The sequence below is a fragment of the Scyliorhinus torazame genome, chromosome 16, assembly GCF_047496885.1.
Source record: "Scyliorhinus torazame isolate Kashiwa2021f chromosome 16, sScyTor2.1, whole genome shotgun sequence".
Classification (NCBI taxonomy): domain Eukaryota; kingdom Metazoa; phylum Chordata; class Chondrichthyes; order Carcharhiniformes; family Scyliorhinidae; genus Scyliorhinus; species Scyliorhinus torazame.
This window is the reverse complement of record NC_092722.1, coordinates 188,013,648-188,031,579: the sequence shown is the minus strand read 5'-3', so window position 1 is coordinate 188,031,579 and position 17,932 is coordinate 188,013,648. Positions and strand designations below refer to the sequence as shown.

At 48.0% G+C, this 17,932-nt stretch overlaps 1 protein-coding gene across 2 annotated transcripts in view; it reads right to left on the bottom strand.

The window, feature by feature from the left end:
• The window catches only part of crtac1b (cartilage acidic protein 1b), a 401,398-nt gene that overhangs the window by 262,830 nt on the left and 120,636 nt on the right, over nt 1-17,932 (bottom strand). For both annotated transcript variants that reach the window (XM_072479631.1, XM_072479632.1), the window contains exon 3: nt 16,891-17,087. In XM_072479631.1, coding sequence (XP_072335732.1) covers nt 16,891-17,087 — 197 coding nt within the window. The remainder of the gene's footprint in view (nt 1-16,890; nt 17,088-17,932) is intronic.

The following is a 17,932-nucleotide window of genomic DNA, read 5'->3' as shown; positions in this document are numbered from 1 at the left end:
TACCCTGTCTAGTCCTGTTAGAATTTTATAAGTCTCTATGAGATCCCCCCTCATTCTTCTGAACTCCAGCGAGAATAATCCCAACCTAGTCAATCTCTCCTCATAAGACAGTCCCTGGAATCAGTCTGGTAAACCTTTGCTGCACTCCCTCGAGAGCAAGAACATCCTTCCTCAGAGAAGGAGACCAAAACTGCACACAATACTCCAAGTGTGACCTCACCAAGGCCCTGTACAATTGCAGCAACACATCCCTGCTTCTATACTCGAAACCTCTCGCAATGAAGGCAAACATACCATTAGCCTTCTTTATCGCCGGCTGCACCTGCATGCTTACCCTCAGCGAATGGTGCACAAGGACACCCAGGTCCCGCTGCACACTCCCCTCTCCCAATTTACAACCATTCAGGTAGTAATCTGCCTTCCTGTTTTTGCTTCCAAAATGAACCTCACACTTATCCAAATTATTCTGCATCTGCCATTGGTTTGCCCACTCGCCCAACCTGTCCGGATCATGCTGGAGAATTCCTGAATCCTCGTCACAATTCACCCTCCCCTAACTTGGTATCATCTGCAAACTTTGAGATGTTACATTTTGTTCCCTCATCCAAATCATTAATAGAAATGTGAATAGCTGGGATCCCAGCACTGATCCCTTTGGTACCCCACTAGTTATTGCCTGCCAAGTTGAAAAGGACCCACTCATCCCTACTCTTTGTTTCCTCTCTGCCAACCAGTTTTCTACCCACCTCAATACATTTCCCCCAATCCCATGCGCTTTAATTTTGCACAATAATCTCTTATGCGGGACTTTGTCAGACGCCTTCTGAAAGTGCAAATATACCACATTGACTGGCTCCCCCTTGTCAGTTGTACTGGTTACATCTTCAAAGAATTCCAACAGATTTGTCAAGCATGATTTTCCCTTCATAAATCCATGCTGACTTTGATTCACTCAAAGTGTGTGTAGAACGAAAGGAACAGGTTAGCAGAACAGACAGGATTCCAATTTCAATACAAAACAATTCAATGGCAGTTGCATTTTTTTGTGCCAGTAACATTATCTATTCCGTCTGTTACGAGGTGCGACTTCATACACAAGAGGATAAAGTCCATGCTTTAGCCAAACTGAACAATTTGCTACCTCTGTGGCTTCACAGCTCCGAGATCCCAGGTTCGATTCCCGCCTCAAGTCACTGTCTGCACGTTCTCCCCGTGTCTGCGTGGGTTTCCTCCGGGTGCTCCGGTTTCCTCCCACAAGTACCAAAAGACGTGCTTGTTAGGTGAATTGGAAGTTCTGAATTCTCCCACCGTGTACCCGAACAGGCGCCGGAATGTGGCGAGTAGGGGCTTTTCACAGTAACTTCTTGCAGTGTGAATGGAAGCCTACTTGTGTCACAAATAAAGATTATTATTACTTCTCATGCAGTCGCATTGCTTTTCCCTCTTTCCCTCTCTCTTCGCCTCTCAATGGCAATGTAACAAACACATGACGGGATTGGCCTCGCTTCTCAGAGGTCAGTAGGTGGGCTATGGTGATCTGCGTGGAGGGGGGAGGGTAGGTGGTGGGGGGTGGAGGGGGGTGGTCGTGTTAAGCACACTGAGATAACACGGGCTGCAACTGGATGCAGCAATGACTGAAATAGACTCCAGACCTTGAAGTTAGTTCAATTTGATTTATTGAACCTGTCACACAGTTAGCTCAGTTCTCTGTGAGTTCGACTCTTGACTAACCTAAGTGTGATTACTCTGTCTGACTGAACCAGACTAGCTCTTAGCCACGTGCTGTAGGTGTTATGTGATATATACACCTGACTCACTCTGTAGATGTCCCCAGTGGAAAGAGGCGGAGTGTGAGTTCCTCGTGCCTTTTATAGTGGGAAAACACCCCCCAGTGTTCTGCCTGCTGATTGGTTATGTCCTGTTCTCTGTGCTCATTTGCTACCTGTCTGTATCTCATTATGTGCATGTCTGCATGTCATGACAAGGTGGTCACGCAATATTGTTTTGGTGTTGAAAGCAGTAACCTCAAGTAATGAAACAAAGACAGAAAATGTTCAAGAGCCCAGTCAGCCCAGCAGCACGAGTGGAGGGAGAAACAGAGACTAGGCTTCAAGTTGAACATGGCCCTTCGTTCTACACACGCCAGCGGGCTTGTTAAATGTTTCCAACACTTTCTATTTGTATTTCAGATCTCCAGCACTCACAGTACTTGTCCTTACCTTATGCAATGGACTTGGAAGCTGTTCTGTGCTCAAGTAACAATATTGGCTGGTCAAATGTCACATGTTAAGCAGTGACATCAGCGGAACGTTTCCCGGGCTTTTGGGGGAGTTCTTACCCTGTAGAAGCAAAATGTCTTAATAAACCCGGCATTATGTTTTTACGAACGTCAAGAGTGGCACCGCTACTTCTTTTTCTCTTTGGGGCACCAACAAATATATAACAGAAGAGAAAACCATTGACGAGGATTCGGGCCGTCAACAACCATCAACTAAGATTTGACGATTTGAAGAAACCCATTGTCAACACTCGGGCTGGAAAGCACAACAGGTTCGTGGCAATTTAAAAAAAAACATTCAGAATGTAGAGAGGCGTCAATCGATTGATCGCGACAGCCGCGAGTGCGAAATAAGGTTTTGAAAATTAATTGGGACACAACTGTGAGTTAATGGGGAAGACTGCTGGACAGACCACTGGCTCATCCACTCCTCTACATCCATCAAACTCCACCAGAAGCAGCGGAAGGTAGAGGAACAGTTCAGAAAAAAGATTAGCGCGGTGCAGCTTCAAGAGCCAAGAATGCTCGCGAACTTCCAACAATGCCTTCCCTAAAACCTTCAAAGCATTCATTCCAAAGGAGCGGAGGAAAACTGAAAAAGCTGAAGACTGCCACCATCTCAAGCTGTGAAGAAACCATCGGTTACAAGACCAGGAAACACCAAGACTGGTTTGAGAAGAATGACCACATCATCCAAGCCCTCATCGACAAGAAGAGCAAAGCTCTCCGTGCCTGGCAAAACAACATAAGCAGTAAGGCAAAGAGGAGAGCTCATCAATCAGCCAAGGCGGAGGTAGAAAGACGACCGAAAGAAATCACAAACCAATGGTGGACTCAGAAAGCTAAGGAGCTGCAACTCCTCACTGACAAGCACGACACCCGGGACCGGATGTGCCCCACTTATATTGGAGTCCCTTATCACATGACCACTGTCTTGAGACCGCATGGTGCATCTGTACCGCCACCTGCTGGTTGGAGGTCAATCGACCAGCCATTTATGATATTGCTTACAGGCAAATCACCACATTATGTATTCAAGTAACACTATTGCCTGGTGAAATATCACGTGATACGCAATAACGCCAGCGGAGCGTTTTGTGGGCTTTTGGGGAGTTTGCCATCTTACCCTGTAAAAGTCTTAATAAACCCGGCACTATGTTTTTGTGAAAATATAACTTGGCTTCTTCTCTTTGTGGCTACAACAAATATATAACAAAAGCCTTTGAAATCCGAGGTGAGGCGACCTGAGGAGCCCTGGAAAAATTCTGACATGAGACTTATGATAAGAGGACTTGGCAGAATTCTAGGGAAAATCCTTTCACCCAGAGGATGGCGGGGATCTGAACTCACTGCCTGAATCCTGGTCAAGGCAGAAACCTTCATCAAAAGTATTTGGATATGAGCACGGGAGGAAGTGGCCTTCAAGTCTGTGGACTAAATCTGGAAAGTGAGATCAGGCCGGATGGCTGCATGGGAACAGTGGATTGCCTCCTTCTGTGCTGTAAATGGCTCTGATTCTATTTTATAGGGAGGGTTCTGCTGGAGCGTTCCCGGGCTGACAATCCCAGGGAATGTTGGCATTAGATGTTCACCTGGGAATGGTGCATTGTTTCACCTGCCCCTGAAGAAGAGTCTGGGTACTTTCCATCAGGAGAGAGATAGGAATGGGGGATTGGGGGAACGCAATACATACATTTCCCAGTCACCATTCGAGATCCGGGCCCCGATCCCAGCCTGGACAGTTGTGTTGGGTCCGTTTGGAGTCTAGAACAACGGACTTCAGTCAGCCTACCTGCTACCAATTATAAACTGTGACCCGTTAAATGCCGAATCCTCAAGGAAGCAGGAACTTCCAGCTTTGGGAGTCCCTGCTTGCTGCCGATTGTTAGTTCTGGTTGGCTATCTCTCGCCTCACACGTTTATCATTGCTCACCTGACAAACCCATCCTTTTCTGCTCCAATGCAGTGACCAATGGGAAAGTGAATTGGCCTTGCTTCTCAGAGGCTGTGTTGCCTGATTGGGTCATTCTTAGCTTTCAATCAGATGGCCTTTTACCCCATTGTTGTTTCAATCTATTCCCCTATCCCCCCCACCCCATGATCACTCTCCTGCTTTGCTCACAGCAGATTGCTGCAGATTTCTGGAGACTCCTGGGCAATCTGTCCCCTCTCCATCACAGACTGTTACAGGGGGCTGCCTCTAGAAATATCATGCAAGACCAGCACCTGGGTCACAGTGGTCACAGATTCTTGCTGGGGTTGCAGTGGGAGATTTATTTTCTTCGTTTGCAGGATGTGGGCATCATCAAGGCCAGCATTCATTGCTAATCCTTAACTGCCCTTGGGAAGGTGGTGATGAGCTGCCTTCTTGAGCCGCTGCTGTCCTTGCGGTGTAGGTACACCCACAGTGCTGTTAGGGAGGGAGTTCCAGGATTTTGACTGAGTGACAGTGAAGGAATGGCGATAAGTTTCAAGTCGGGATGGTGTGTGACTCGCAGGTGGTGGTGTTCCCATGTGTCTGCTGCCCTTGTGCTTCCTGATGGTGGAAGCCATGGGTTTGGAAGGTGTTGTCGAGGGAGTCTTGGTGAGTTGCTGCAGTATATCTTGTCGATGATAGACTAATGAGTGAATGTGAGCAAAGTCAAGCCAGATTGATTTGGATAGATCCGGACATGAATTACTCAGAGTATTTAATGTTTTCAAACAAATCTATATTAAAAGATAAGATACAGCCTACATTTGCTTTGCAACATTACAGATGACATGAAGTTAAGACTTGGTGGGAATCGAAGGCACAAAGCCATAGCCAACTCTCCAAGGTTAATTCAAGCCTCCAGGAAATGAAGATTAATCCCTATGTAACTACTGTGAGCAACCCAGGAGGGAAAGATCAGAGCGGTTTCAGAATTTATTTGACCAAAATCGTTTCTTAATGATAGAAATATTGAATATGGAGGAAAACGTTGTTTGGCTGAGAGTGAAGAGTTACCCAATTGGTTAATGAAGAGTATAGCTGTTCTCCGATTGGCTGTGAGAAGGAAGGGGGAGCTTTCACAATGTAACATGGACAATAGTTTAATAATACAGATGTCAGCACTAATAGCATGGTATTGAAATGATGGATTCTGGGTGATCAAGGCTAATTATTAGGTCAATTAGATTTCTCTCGGAGAATACTAAAGTGTCAGCTTAATGGAATTCAATAAGCTTCAAAGGATCTGTAAAGAACTATAGGAAGTTTGGGTACTATGAGGTAGATTTTAATATTGCACAATTGCGTGATGCATGTGACAGTCCAAAGATGTGCAGGTTAGGTGGATTGGTCATGTTAAATTGTCCTTAGTGTCCAAAATTGCCCTTAGTGTTGGGTGTGGTTACTGGGTTAAGGGGTTATGGGGATAGGGTGGCGGTGTGGGCTTCGGTAGGGTGCTCTTTCCAAGAGCCGGTGCAGACTCGATGGGCCGAATGGCCTCCTTCTGCACTGTAAATTCTATGAAATTCTATGATAGGACTTTTGTAAAGAACAACGAAAGGGGTCCGCACCGAAATGGGAGAAAAACAAAACTCACTTACTTAACTATTATTTACAGCCTCAAAAGTTCCCTACTGGGTCTTCTCTAGTTGGTGCCTGACTGGCCGACTCTATTTATACAAAGGCACACGAACTGTGTTGAGGTCCCCCCCCCGCTCCGCTATCGGGGGAGCTCGTATTCCGCAAGCTCCACAGGGTAGCGGATCATCCCTATCCCGTGAGACCTTGTGAGACCCATGCAGGTTATGGTTTAGCACAGGGCTAAATCGCTGGCTTTGAAAGCAGACCAAGGCAGGCGAGCAGCATGGTTCAATTCCCATACCAGCCTCTCCGAACAGGCGCCGGAATGTGGCGACTAGGGGCTTTTCACAGTAACTTCATTTGAAGCCTACTTGTGACAATAAGCGATTTTCATTTCTTTTTTTTTCATTTCATTTCAGGTTACAATAAGCACATTAATTGGCAGCCAACATACAAAGTCAAAATTTACCCCACTGCCTCCAAGCTCCCCATGATTCCTACCTGAAACCTATATTACTTCCTAAATTGCACTCACCTGACACTGTGATGCAATGGAAATAAACACTGGGACAGATTAAAATGAGTTGCATTACTTATTTGCTCTATTGTATAACGGGCTGTGTGGCACTACCCCACATGCGAGACAGGATTGATTTCAATCTGATCGTCATCTGGTCCAGCAACTCAAGACTGGGTGTCCACGAGGCTCTGTAGGTCATCAGCAGCAACAGAACTGTACTCAACCACACTCTGCATTGCCCGGCTCATCCCCCACTCTGCCCTTATCATCAAGTCAGGGGACCAACCCTGAGTCCAATGGAAATTGCAGGAGGGCATGTCAGGAGCAACATCAGGCATTCCTAAAAATGAGGTGTAGCCTGGCGAAGCTACAACACCCCACTACCTGTGTGCCAGACAGCTTACGCAGCAAGTAACAGACAGACCTCGGCAATGCCACAACCAAGGGATCAGATCTAAGCTCCACAGTCCTGCCACATCCAGTTGTGAATGGTGGTGGACAATTAAACAACTCACTGGAGGAGGAGGAGACTTCACAAATAACCCCATCCTCAATGATGGAGGAGCCCAGTAGCATCAGTGCAAAATCCATGAACGGAAAATGCTGGACAATCTCAGCAAGTCTGACAGCGGGTGGGGGGCTTCCCATTGTGTGTCTGGGGAGGGAGGGGATAAACAAACCGCACACCCTTTGATCAGAACCAGCTGCCATATCCTGGTAAGTATTCACGGACACACTAAAAAGCCTTGGAACGTTTAGGCAGCTTTGCAATGTGTTACTGACTGGGAGAGCTGGGCATGCTGGCCGGGTGGGTGGGTAGGTGGGTTGGGGAGTCCTCAGGTCAGATTGGGACGGGGTTGTCAGGTCTGAGGGTAGTTTGGTTGGGTCAGGGGGAATTGGGGGGTCAGAAGAGGAGTTGGGGATCGGTGTCGGTAGTCAGGGGGCGCTGTTAGAGTGTCCATTGTATAGTTACACAAGATTTGGACGAGTATTTTCCTATCCAGCATTCCCTCTGTAACCATCCAGGTAGATAATCTGGGCCAGTCCAAAGTCTTTGAATCAGACTGCGAGGTGAACCCTCCGAGGTGGAGTAATTATACTGTGACGTCCACAGGGTCTCAGCGTGCATCTTGGATGGTACGCCTGGTCTCCGGAATATGAGCTATTAGGGCAGGTGGACAACATCTTGGTCAAAGAGAGTCTCTTAAAGGGAGAGAGAGAAGTGTGAGATGGAGAGGTTTAGAAAGCGCGTCCAGAGCCGGAAGCCTTGGCAGTTAAAGCCATTGCTGCCAATGGTGGAGCGAATACTATCAGCAATTTACAAGATGCATTGTTCCCATTGGTCACAGAGCTGGCGGAGTCCAGTGTTCCCAGAGGGTTACAGAGCTGGAGGAGCGCAGTGTTCCCAGAGAGTTACAGAGCTGGCGGAACACAGTGTTCCCAGAGAGTTACAGAGCTGGAGGATTGCAGTGTTCCCAGAGGGTTACAGAGCTGGAGGAGTGCAGTGTTCCCAGAGGGTTACAGGGCAGAATGAGCCCAGTGTTCCCAGAGGGTTACAGAGCTGGAGTACAAAGAACAAAGAAAAGTACATCACAGGAACAGGCCCTTCAGCCCTCCAAGCCCGTGCCGGCCATGATGCCCGTCTAAGCTAAAGTCTTCTACACTTCCTGGGTCCGTATCCCTCTATTCCCATCCTATTCATGTATTTGTCAAGATGCCCCTTAAAATCGTCCCTGCTTCCACCACCTCCTCCGACAGCGAGTTCCAGGCACCCACTACCCTCTGTGTAAAAAACTTGCCTCATACATCTCCTCTAAACCTTGCCCCTCGCACTTTAAACCTATGCCCCCTAGTAATTGACCCCTCTACCCTGGGGAAAAGCCTCTGACTATCCACTCTGTCTATACCCCTCATAATTTTGTCGACCTCTATCAGGTCACCCCTCAACCTCATTCGTTCCAGTGAGAACAAACCGAGTTTATTCAACCTCTCCTCATAGCTAATGCCCTCCATACCAGGCAACATCCTGGTAAATCTCTTCTGCACCCTTTCTAAAGCCTCCACATCCTTCTAGTAGTGTGGCGACCAGAATTGAACACTATACTCCAAGTGTGGCCTAACTAAGGTTCTATACAGCTGCAACATGACTTGCCAATTCTTATACTCAATGCCCCGGCCAATGAAGACAAGCATGCTGTATGTCTTCTTGACTACCTTCTCCACCTGTGTTGCCCCTTTCAGTGACCTGTGGACCTGTACACCTAGATCTCTCTGACTGTCAATACTCTTGAGGGTTCTACCATTCACTGTATATTCCCTACCTGCATTAGACCTTCCAAAATGCATTACCTCACATTTGTCCGGATTAAACTCCATCTGCCATCTCTCCGCCCAAGTCTCCAAACAATCTAAATCCTGCTGTATCCTCTGACAGTCCTCATCGCTGTCCGCAATTCCACCAACCTTTGTGTCGTCTACAAACTTACTAATCAGACCAGTTACATTTTCCTCCAAATCATTTATATATACTATGAACAGCAAAGGTCCCAGCACTGATCCCTGCAGAACACCACTAGTCACAGCCCTCCAATCAGAAAAGCACCCTTCCATTGCTACTCTCTGCATTCTATGACCTAGCCAGTTCTGTATCCATCTTGCCAGCTCACCTCTGATCCCATGTGACTTCACCATTTGTACCAGTTTGCCATGAGGGACCTTGTCAAAGGCCTTACAGAAGTCCATATAGACAACATCCACTGCCCTACCTGCATCAATCATCTTTGTGACCTCCTCGAAAAACTATCAAGTTTGTGAGATACTACCTCCCCTTCACAAAACCGTGCTGCCTCTCGTTTGCTTCCAAATGGGAGCACATCCTGTCTCAAAGAATTCTCTCCAGTAATTTCCCTACCACTGATGTAAGACTCACCAGCCTGTAGTTCCCTGGATTATCCTTGCTACCCTTCTTAAACAAAGGAACAACATTGGCTATCCTCCGGGACATCACCTGAAGACAGTGAGGATCCAAAGATTTCTGTCAAGGCCTCAGCAATTTCCTCTCCAGCTTCCTTCAGTATTCTGGGGTAGATCCCATCAGGCCCTGGGGACTTATCTACCTTAATATTTTTCAAGGTGCCCAACACCTCGTCTTTTTGGATCACAATGTGACCCAGGCTATCTGCACACCCTTCTCCAGACTCAACATCTACCAATTCCTTCTCTTTGGTGAATACTGATGCAAAGTATTCATTTAGTACCTCGCCCATTTCCTCTGGCTCCACACATAGATTCCCTCCCCTGTCCTTCAGTGAGCCAACCCTTTCCCTGGCTACCCTCTTGCTTTTTATGCACGTGTAAAAAGCCTTGGGATTTTCCTTAACCCTATTTGCCAATGACTTTTCGTGACCCCTTCTAGCCCTCCTGACTCCTTGCTTAAGTTCCTGCCTACTTTTCTTATATTCCACACAGGCTTCGTCTGTTCCCAGCCTTTTAGCCCTGACAAATGCCTCCTTTTTCTTTTTGACGAGGTGTACAATATCTCTTGTTATCCAAGGTTCCCGAAATTTGCCGTATTTATCGTTTTTCCGCACAGGAACATGCCGGTCCTGAATTTCTTTCAACTGATATTTGAAATGAATTTACAGAGCCCCTCTGCACTGTAAATTCTATGATAATCTATGAAAGCCTCCCACATGTCAGATGTTGATTTGCCCTCAAACATCCGCCCCCAATCTAGGTTTTTCAGTTCCTGCCTAATATTGTTATAATTAGCCTTCCCCCAATTTAGCACATTCACCCTAGGACCACTCTTATCCTTGTCCACCAGCACTTTAAAACTTACTGAATTGTGGTCACTGTTACCCTACTGTACAGTATAGCCCCTTCCCTAGTTGGACTATCTACATATTGTTTTAAGAAGCCCTCCTGTATGCTCCTTACAAACTTTGCCCCGTCCAAGTCCCTAGCACTAAATAAGTCTTAGTCAATATTGGGAAAGTTAAAGTCTCCCATCACAACAACCCTGTTGCTTTTACTCCTTTCCAAAATCTGTCTACCTATCTGCTCCTCTATCTCCCTCTGGCTGTTGGGAGGCCTGTAGTAAACCCCCAACATTGTGATTGCACCCTTCTTATTCCTGATCTCTACCCATTTAGCCTCACTGCCCTCTGAGGTGTCCTCCCGCAGTGCAGCTGTGATATTCTCCCTAAGCAGTAGCGCAACTCCTCCACCCCTTTCACATACCCCTCTATCCCACCTGAAACATCTAAATCCTGGAACGTTTAGCTGACAATCCTGTCCTTCCCTCAACCAGGTCTCTGTAATGGCAACAACATCATAGTTCCAAGTACTAATCCAAGCTCTAAGCTCATCTGCCTTACCTCTTATACTTCTTGCATTAAAACATATGCACTTCAGGCCACCAGTCCCGCTGTATTCAGCAACATCTCCCTGTCTCCTCTTCCTCAGAGCCATATTGGCCCTATTTCCTAGTTCTCCCTCAATTTTTTCACTTTCGTTCAGTGTTCCCAGAGGGTTACAGAGCTGGAGGAGTGCAATGTTCCCAGAAGGTTACAGAGGTGGCGGAACACAGTGTTCCCAGAGGGTTACAGAGCTGGAGGAGTGCAATGTTCCCAGGGGGTTACAGAGCTGGCGGAACACAGTGTTCCCAGAGAGTTACAGAGTTGGAGGATTGCAGTGTTCCCAGAGGGTTACAGAGCTGGAGGAGCGCAGTGTTCCCAGAGGGTTACAGAGCTGGAGGAGTGCAATGTTCCCAGGGGGTTACAGAGCTGGCGGAACACAGTGTTCCCAGAGAGTTACAGAGCTGGAGGATTGCAGTGTTCCCAGAGGGTTACAGAGCTGGAGGAGCGCAGTGTTCCCAGAGGGTTACAGAGCTGGAGGAGCGCAGTGTTCCCAGAGGGTTACAGAGCTGGAGGAGTGCAATGTTCCCAGGGGGTTACAGAGCTGGCGGAACACAGTGTTCCCAGAGGGCCACAGAGCTGAAGGATTGCAGTGTTCCCAGAGGGTTACAGAGCTGGAGGAGCGCAGTGTTCCCAGAGGGTTACAGAGCTGGAGGAGTGCAATGTTCCCAGGGGGTTACAGAGCTGGCGGAACACAGTGTTCCCAGAGGGTTACAGAGCTGGAGGAGCGCAGTGTTCCCAGAGGGTTACAGAGATGCAGGATTGCAGTGTTCCCAGAGGGTCACAGAGCTGGAAGATGCTTCATGAATAAAAGGATGAAAATTTCAAAGATGAGGTATTCCTGAAGTTCAGCAAAGGTGATTGTTTGGGCCAATCAATGGCCAGTGTGAATAGCAACGCACCACACTCCGCACATTTCTTCCTGAAAGTTAAAAGCAGTGTGTGACCCCAGGTTGCTTTTTGGGAGGCCTGTTTCGGGCGGCTGTGCTCACCTACCTGAATGTCTCGGTAACAGCAGCTGGGACATCGCCCAGCACTGTCCCTGCTCCCGATCTGCAAAAAGCCAATGTCCGTTATTGAGACTGCGACATGTGAAAGTACTAGTTGAAGATAGCCCCCATATCTTTTCCAGTGACCATAGAACCATAGGAACCCAAAGTGCACAAGGAGGCCATTCGGCCCATTGAGTCTGCACCGCCTCTCGAAACATGTCTCTGGGAGGGTGCCAGAGGCAGGTTGCCTCACATTCTTTAAAAAGTACCTGGATGAGCACTTGGCAGGTCTTAACATTCAAGGCTGTGGGCCAAGTGCTGGCACATGGGATTACGGGGGCAGGTCAGGGTCTTTCACGCAGCGGTGCCGACTCGATGGGCCGAAGGGCCTTTTCTGCTCTGTATTTTGCTGTGATTCTGTGAAGTGCACCCTACCTAGACCCCCTTCCCCCACCCAATCCCTGTAGCCCCGTAATCCCACCTAACCTGCACATCTTTGGACTGTGGGAGGAAACCGGAGCACCCGGAGGAAACCCACGCAGACACGGGGAGAACATGCAAACTCCACACAGACAGTCACCAGAGGTCCGAATCGAACCCGGGTCCCCGGCGCAGTGAGGCAGCAGTGTTACCCACTGAGCCACCGTGCCGCCCCAAGCTTTCGTTCCAGCTTTCTGACTATTGAACTCGATACCTATTTCAAACCAATTCCTTGTGTGAATAACTGTGCCTTTTTGCTCTTCTCGATCCAGCTCCCTTGTACTGTCAGGCTGTAGTAACCCCCAGATCGGGGACCATATCTACTGATTATTATTCATAATATTGCTCTCTCTATCTCTGCAATTCCTCCAAATCAGCTCGCCAGTCATTTGTTCAACGCTAAATGTTTATGGACATGACAGAAAGAGGCTGTCAAATTAATATTGTCAAGTGTAATATTTCCAAATTGTTGTAAAATGCCTTTACTGAGACTCTGGCCAAATTGAATCAATTTATCCACTCACCACATGACCACTGCATCAGACAAGCATCCCTCGCTCTGCTAATCATCACTTCGGGTAGGTAATTTAATGGGAAAGGGAATATGCCTGCTGGAAAACAATGGCTAATCGAAGTCAAAAAGGCTGCTAATTGTTATTGGCACCAAATTGTCTCGATGTTGGGAGGTTGTAGCAACAATCCGCCCACAGCTCTCAAATGTCCTCTGTCTCGGACTGTGGCTCGAACAGAATTCTCTCTCCCTAGACGGAATGTTTTATACCGCTCTGGCCTTTCTCCAGCTCTCTTCCCTCAGTGTCCAGCTCCTCAGTGCTTTACAGCACCTGCCTCATTCTTTGAGCCGTTCCGCGGCCAGCCTTTCCACTTCTTTTTATTTTTCTCTTTCTCTCTCCTCTCATTATGTGACAACATCGCAATGGTGGTTTTAGTAACTTGCTGTTCTCTTGATCACTGATGTATTCTGATTGAAATATTGGCTTTTCACATTTCTCATTACGATTTCAGTGAGCAATGGAAACCCACCTTATTGACCTCAGGTGAGCTGAGCTGAAAGAATCTATTGCTCTTTGCTGGTGAGGTTGGTGACGCCACCTCTGCTATTCAATGGCCCCCCCAGCTACTCCACAACTCGGCACCGTGCCAAGACTTTGCAACCATTTTAGTTGAATGTTCTTATTTCTGTGTACGAGGAACAACACGACCTACAACACTGCAAACACAATCGTAGAACGTAGAACAGACAGTGCAGAAGGAGGCCATTCGGCCCCTCGAGTCTGCACCGACCCACTTAAGCCCTCACTTCCATCCTATCCCCATAACCCAATAACCCATCCTAACCTTGTTTTGACACTAAGGGCAATTTATCATGGTCAATCCACCTAACCTGCACATCTTTGGACGTTGGAAGGAAACCGGATCACCTGGAGGAAACCCACGCAGACACAGGGAGAACGTGCAGACTCCGCACAGACAGTGACCCAGTGGGTAATCGAACCTGTGACCCTGGAGCTGTGAAGCCACAGTGCTAGTCATTTGTGCTACCGTGCTGCCCTTCAAATGTCTTCTCTCACTCACTCCCTGGGTGGGATATTGCAGCCCTTCTCACCGGCAGAATCTCCCGGAGGTAACCCCCCCCCCTCACCCCCACCCCACAACCCCCATGGTGGGTTCCCTGGCGATGGCAAGCGAGCCACGCAAAATACCGTCGGCACTGGCAGGACCAGAACATCCCGCCGTCTGCCTCCACCACCAGAAAACAGGCGGCGGAGGGAGAGGACGGTGTCTGGAAAAGCTGACTACCTATCTCTCTCTCTCTCTCCCTCCCCTTCTCTTTTGTGCTTGTTCCCTCTCTTCCACTCTCTCCCTCCCTTTATCCAGCACCCCCCCCCCCCTCCCCCCCAATGGGATCTGCCTCAGAAATAACCTTTTGGAAGCTTAAATTTGTAACCATCTCTGTATTTAAATAATACATGATCAGACTATGTTAAGCAAGTACAGGCAAATGAACACTAGATGGCCACACTATCAGGACCTATATAAATGTTTTCTCGCTCTTGCTTAGAGGAGCGTGTGTCAGGACTGCAGAGAGAACAGAAGTGAGAAAGTTAGAGAGAAGAAGTTATTAGTTATCAGAGTTTTATATCAACTTATTCAATACTTAATATTCTACAGTTGTTTATTTGTTTTACTAGTTTTGTATTAAGTAAAAAGAACATGACATTATTTTATATTACTCAATAAATTACTTAATCATTACTGGAAGATAACGGCTATCATTTAACAACTCAGCTTGACTAAGAGAGTAATAAATATATTAAATATCGTAATAATACAAAACTTTGTGGCCCTTCAGTACAGGAGTGCTGATGGATTCCGTACTGACGGACGTGACAGGGTAAATGGGTGACGAGTGACCTACACTAAAGCAGTAGCAGAAGGAACATTGTTGTGCTGACGCCGGGGCAGATTGCTGGTGTAAGGTGGATGGAGTTTGGAGGGCAGCTGCACTGCCTCTTTCTCCATCCACTACTGAAATAATCCATTCCTCAGCTCACTCATAACCCAACTCTCCAAATCCCTCCTGCCCAGTCGCAAACTTGAAAAAACATGACAGACAAATGATGTCACCACTCACGGACTGATCTGCCTGGACTACTTAATACACTTTCGTGCTCTCGTCTGCTAAAACTGCTCACTAATCCAGGATCATCCTGGGTGATGCGACCATCAATTCACTCACGGACTTGTGTCGGAGTAAAACAGTGGTTTTAATTAACTATCAACCTTGCCTGCCTGCGACTGGTACATACTGAGGACAGCCCCACAGGCCAGCTACTCTTATACTCCTTCAAAGGGGAGGAGCCATGGGCGGAGCCATGGGCGGAGCCCGTACATACTCCAACATCCTCCAACATCTCCCCCTGTGGGTGAAGCCATACAATGGCCCACAGATAAAACCCACAGGGTTAATAACATAGAACATAACTGGTGAATTAACTGTATTTACATTCACCACACTGGGATGTAAAGAATGCACCCAAGTTCTTATTTCTACGGCAAACCCCTCTCCCCTATCCACTTCACCCTCACCTCCAACTATAAGTTTGGAGATCTAATGGACTTCTTTATGTAGGTCAGGATTATCCAATCCACTGCCTCTGCCTCATTCTTCCCTTCCAATAGCTCAAACTTCCTCTAAAATCCACCATGCCCCAGCCTTGAACATGGATCATTTGTTCCTATCTCCCCTCCTGTCTTCTGTAAGCTCATCATGTCCATGAAACCCACCTCCCATACCTCAAACGTCACCCAGCTTACCCTACTGGTGCCCATGTTAGCGGGCATTGTTCACAGTTTTCTCTCTTCAGTAGTCCCTCTCAACAAGAATTTGGAAAAACCAGGAACAGGAGTGAGGGACGCAGCTAGAAGTTGCAACGCGCGAGGGAATGTACAGGGAGGGGCAATGGGCATATGGGGAGGGAGGAGGACGATAGATTTTCCTGCAGGTGGCAGCTCAAAGCACTGGAGAGGTAGCACCAGCGGCACCTTCCGAAGATTCTCCAAATCCAGTGGCAAGAAAGATGGTCCAACCGCAGCATCCTCTCCCAACACAACTGACCGAGCGAAGGTGCTAATCGCTCAAAACCAGCTCCACTGAGTGGGACATGATGTTTGTATGCCTGAAACAACCATGCTACTTGGAATTCGGTGGCGGCGGGAGATTCCCAGGAAGAGAGTGGAAATGCAGCGCTGAAGAAAATCCTTACAATCCTTCCCCCAATCTTACACAAGCTGCCTTCACTTGTACTGTGTGTGTTACCAAGACCCTTGCTGCCGTGGGTCTACGCTCAGAGTTGACACATCTCTGAAGCTGTTGACCAGCCTTTGTTGGGCCTTGTTTACTTCTTTACCCCGCATTACACCTGTGCTGACCGGACCTGGCAATGCCGGGGAATGTCTTCAATGGCACCACTCTCATCCCTACAGTGCACCAACCCAGTCTGCACCAACCTTCCAAAAGAGCCCTACATGGGCCCACTCCCCCGCCCTCTCCCTATAACTCCACCTAACCTGCACATCTTTGGTCTGTGGGAGGAAACCGGAGCACCCGGAGGAAACCCTCGCAGACACGGGGAGAACGTGCAAACTCCACACTGACAATCACCCAATGTCATAATTGAACCCGGGTTCCTGCCGCTGTGAGGCAACAGTGCTAACCATCGTGCCACCCTAGAAGCGTAAAATTAACAAAAGAACAAGGAAATGTCACTTGAATAAACGAGAGGTGTCTCCTGTCCACTGTATCATTAACAGTTAATATTAACACTCATTAAAATGCAAATTAGATGGACGTATTTCAGAAAATAACATTTTGGGATGCGATGCATATCCGAGTAATTTGAAACATGACGCGTGCAGTCTCATAATGGTGGAAAGAAAAAGGAGACTGTGGGTGTGTAGTTTCCACAATCTCCATATTGGTTATTGCTCTCTGATGTAGACCCGTTGATAGAGATTAATTGCTGTGGTTAGTTAACAACTCCATTATTGTTGTATTATGAGGCTACCATGCTGATAGAAGGCAAACTGAATCAACTTTCGTTGTTTTGCTTTTATCAATCTCGATGTACCTGAAAAGGCATTATTGGTGTTGAGGAAGTATATTTCTTCTCTTCCGTCACCATCGATGTCACAGGCTGCCACTCCAATAGCGTTGCCCTGGCGATCGCGGAGAGAGTAGTAAGGAGAGCTGCGCTCGTCAACCGCAATGTTGTGCAGCCTCTTCGTGACATTGTTGTACTTAAGCACCAGGTTTGGACCATTGTACCTGGAGAAACACAAAACCCACCAAATGTATTAAGGCCGTGGCCAAATCCGAAATGTGAGTGAGCTCCCCCAACCACAGCCATCCCCCAGATCTCAGTGCCTACTGCGACGCTGTGCCACCCCCCAGATCTCAGTGCCCACTGCAAAGCTGTGCCATCCCCCAGGTCTCAGTGCCCACTGCGACGCTGTGCCACCCCCCAGATCTCACTGCCCACTGCGACGCTGTGCCATCCCCCAGATCTCAGTGCCCACTGCGAAGCTGTGCCGTGCAGCACACAAGATACCGAGCCTCGCTTGGTCTCGAGAGCAGAGATGGTGGGTCTGGTCCTGCACCCACCCAGAGTGACCATCCGCAGGGTTCAGGTTGTACATGGCCCATGTGGGGCTTGTAGTTCATGCCAGCTGTGTGCCCCTCTCCCACAGCCTTGTCTGTACCTGGGAGAGGGGATGGGGGAGGGGCACTGGTGTTAGGGGCGCCCGAAGAAGAAGAAAATGCTGACCACGGCTACGTTTGAAGCCTCCGTGACCAGTGGCCACCAACGGGACTGAGGAGCATGGTAAGACGCAGGGAACGACATAACAATTTAGTTTGATATGTTTCCTTTTTATAAAATGATATAAGAAAAAAGAGCTGGACTGGTCCATTCGGCCCCTCGAGCCTGCTCTGCCATTCAATTACATCACAGCCGACCTGACTGAGGCCTCACCTCCACTTTCCTGTCTGGCCCCCATCACCCTTATGTCCTGTGTCCATCCAAATCTGTCGAAATCAGCCTTGAACATATATTTGATGATTCAGCCTCCACTGCTCCCTGGGGGGGAGAGTTCCAAATAGGGGGTTGAACC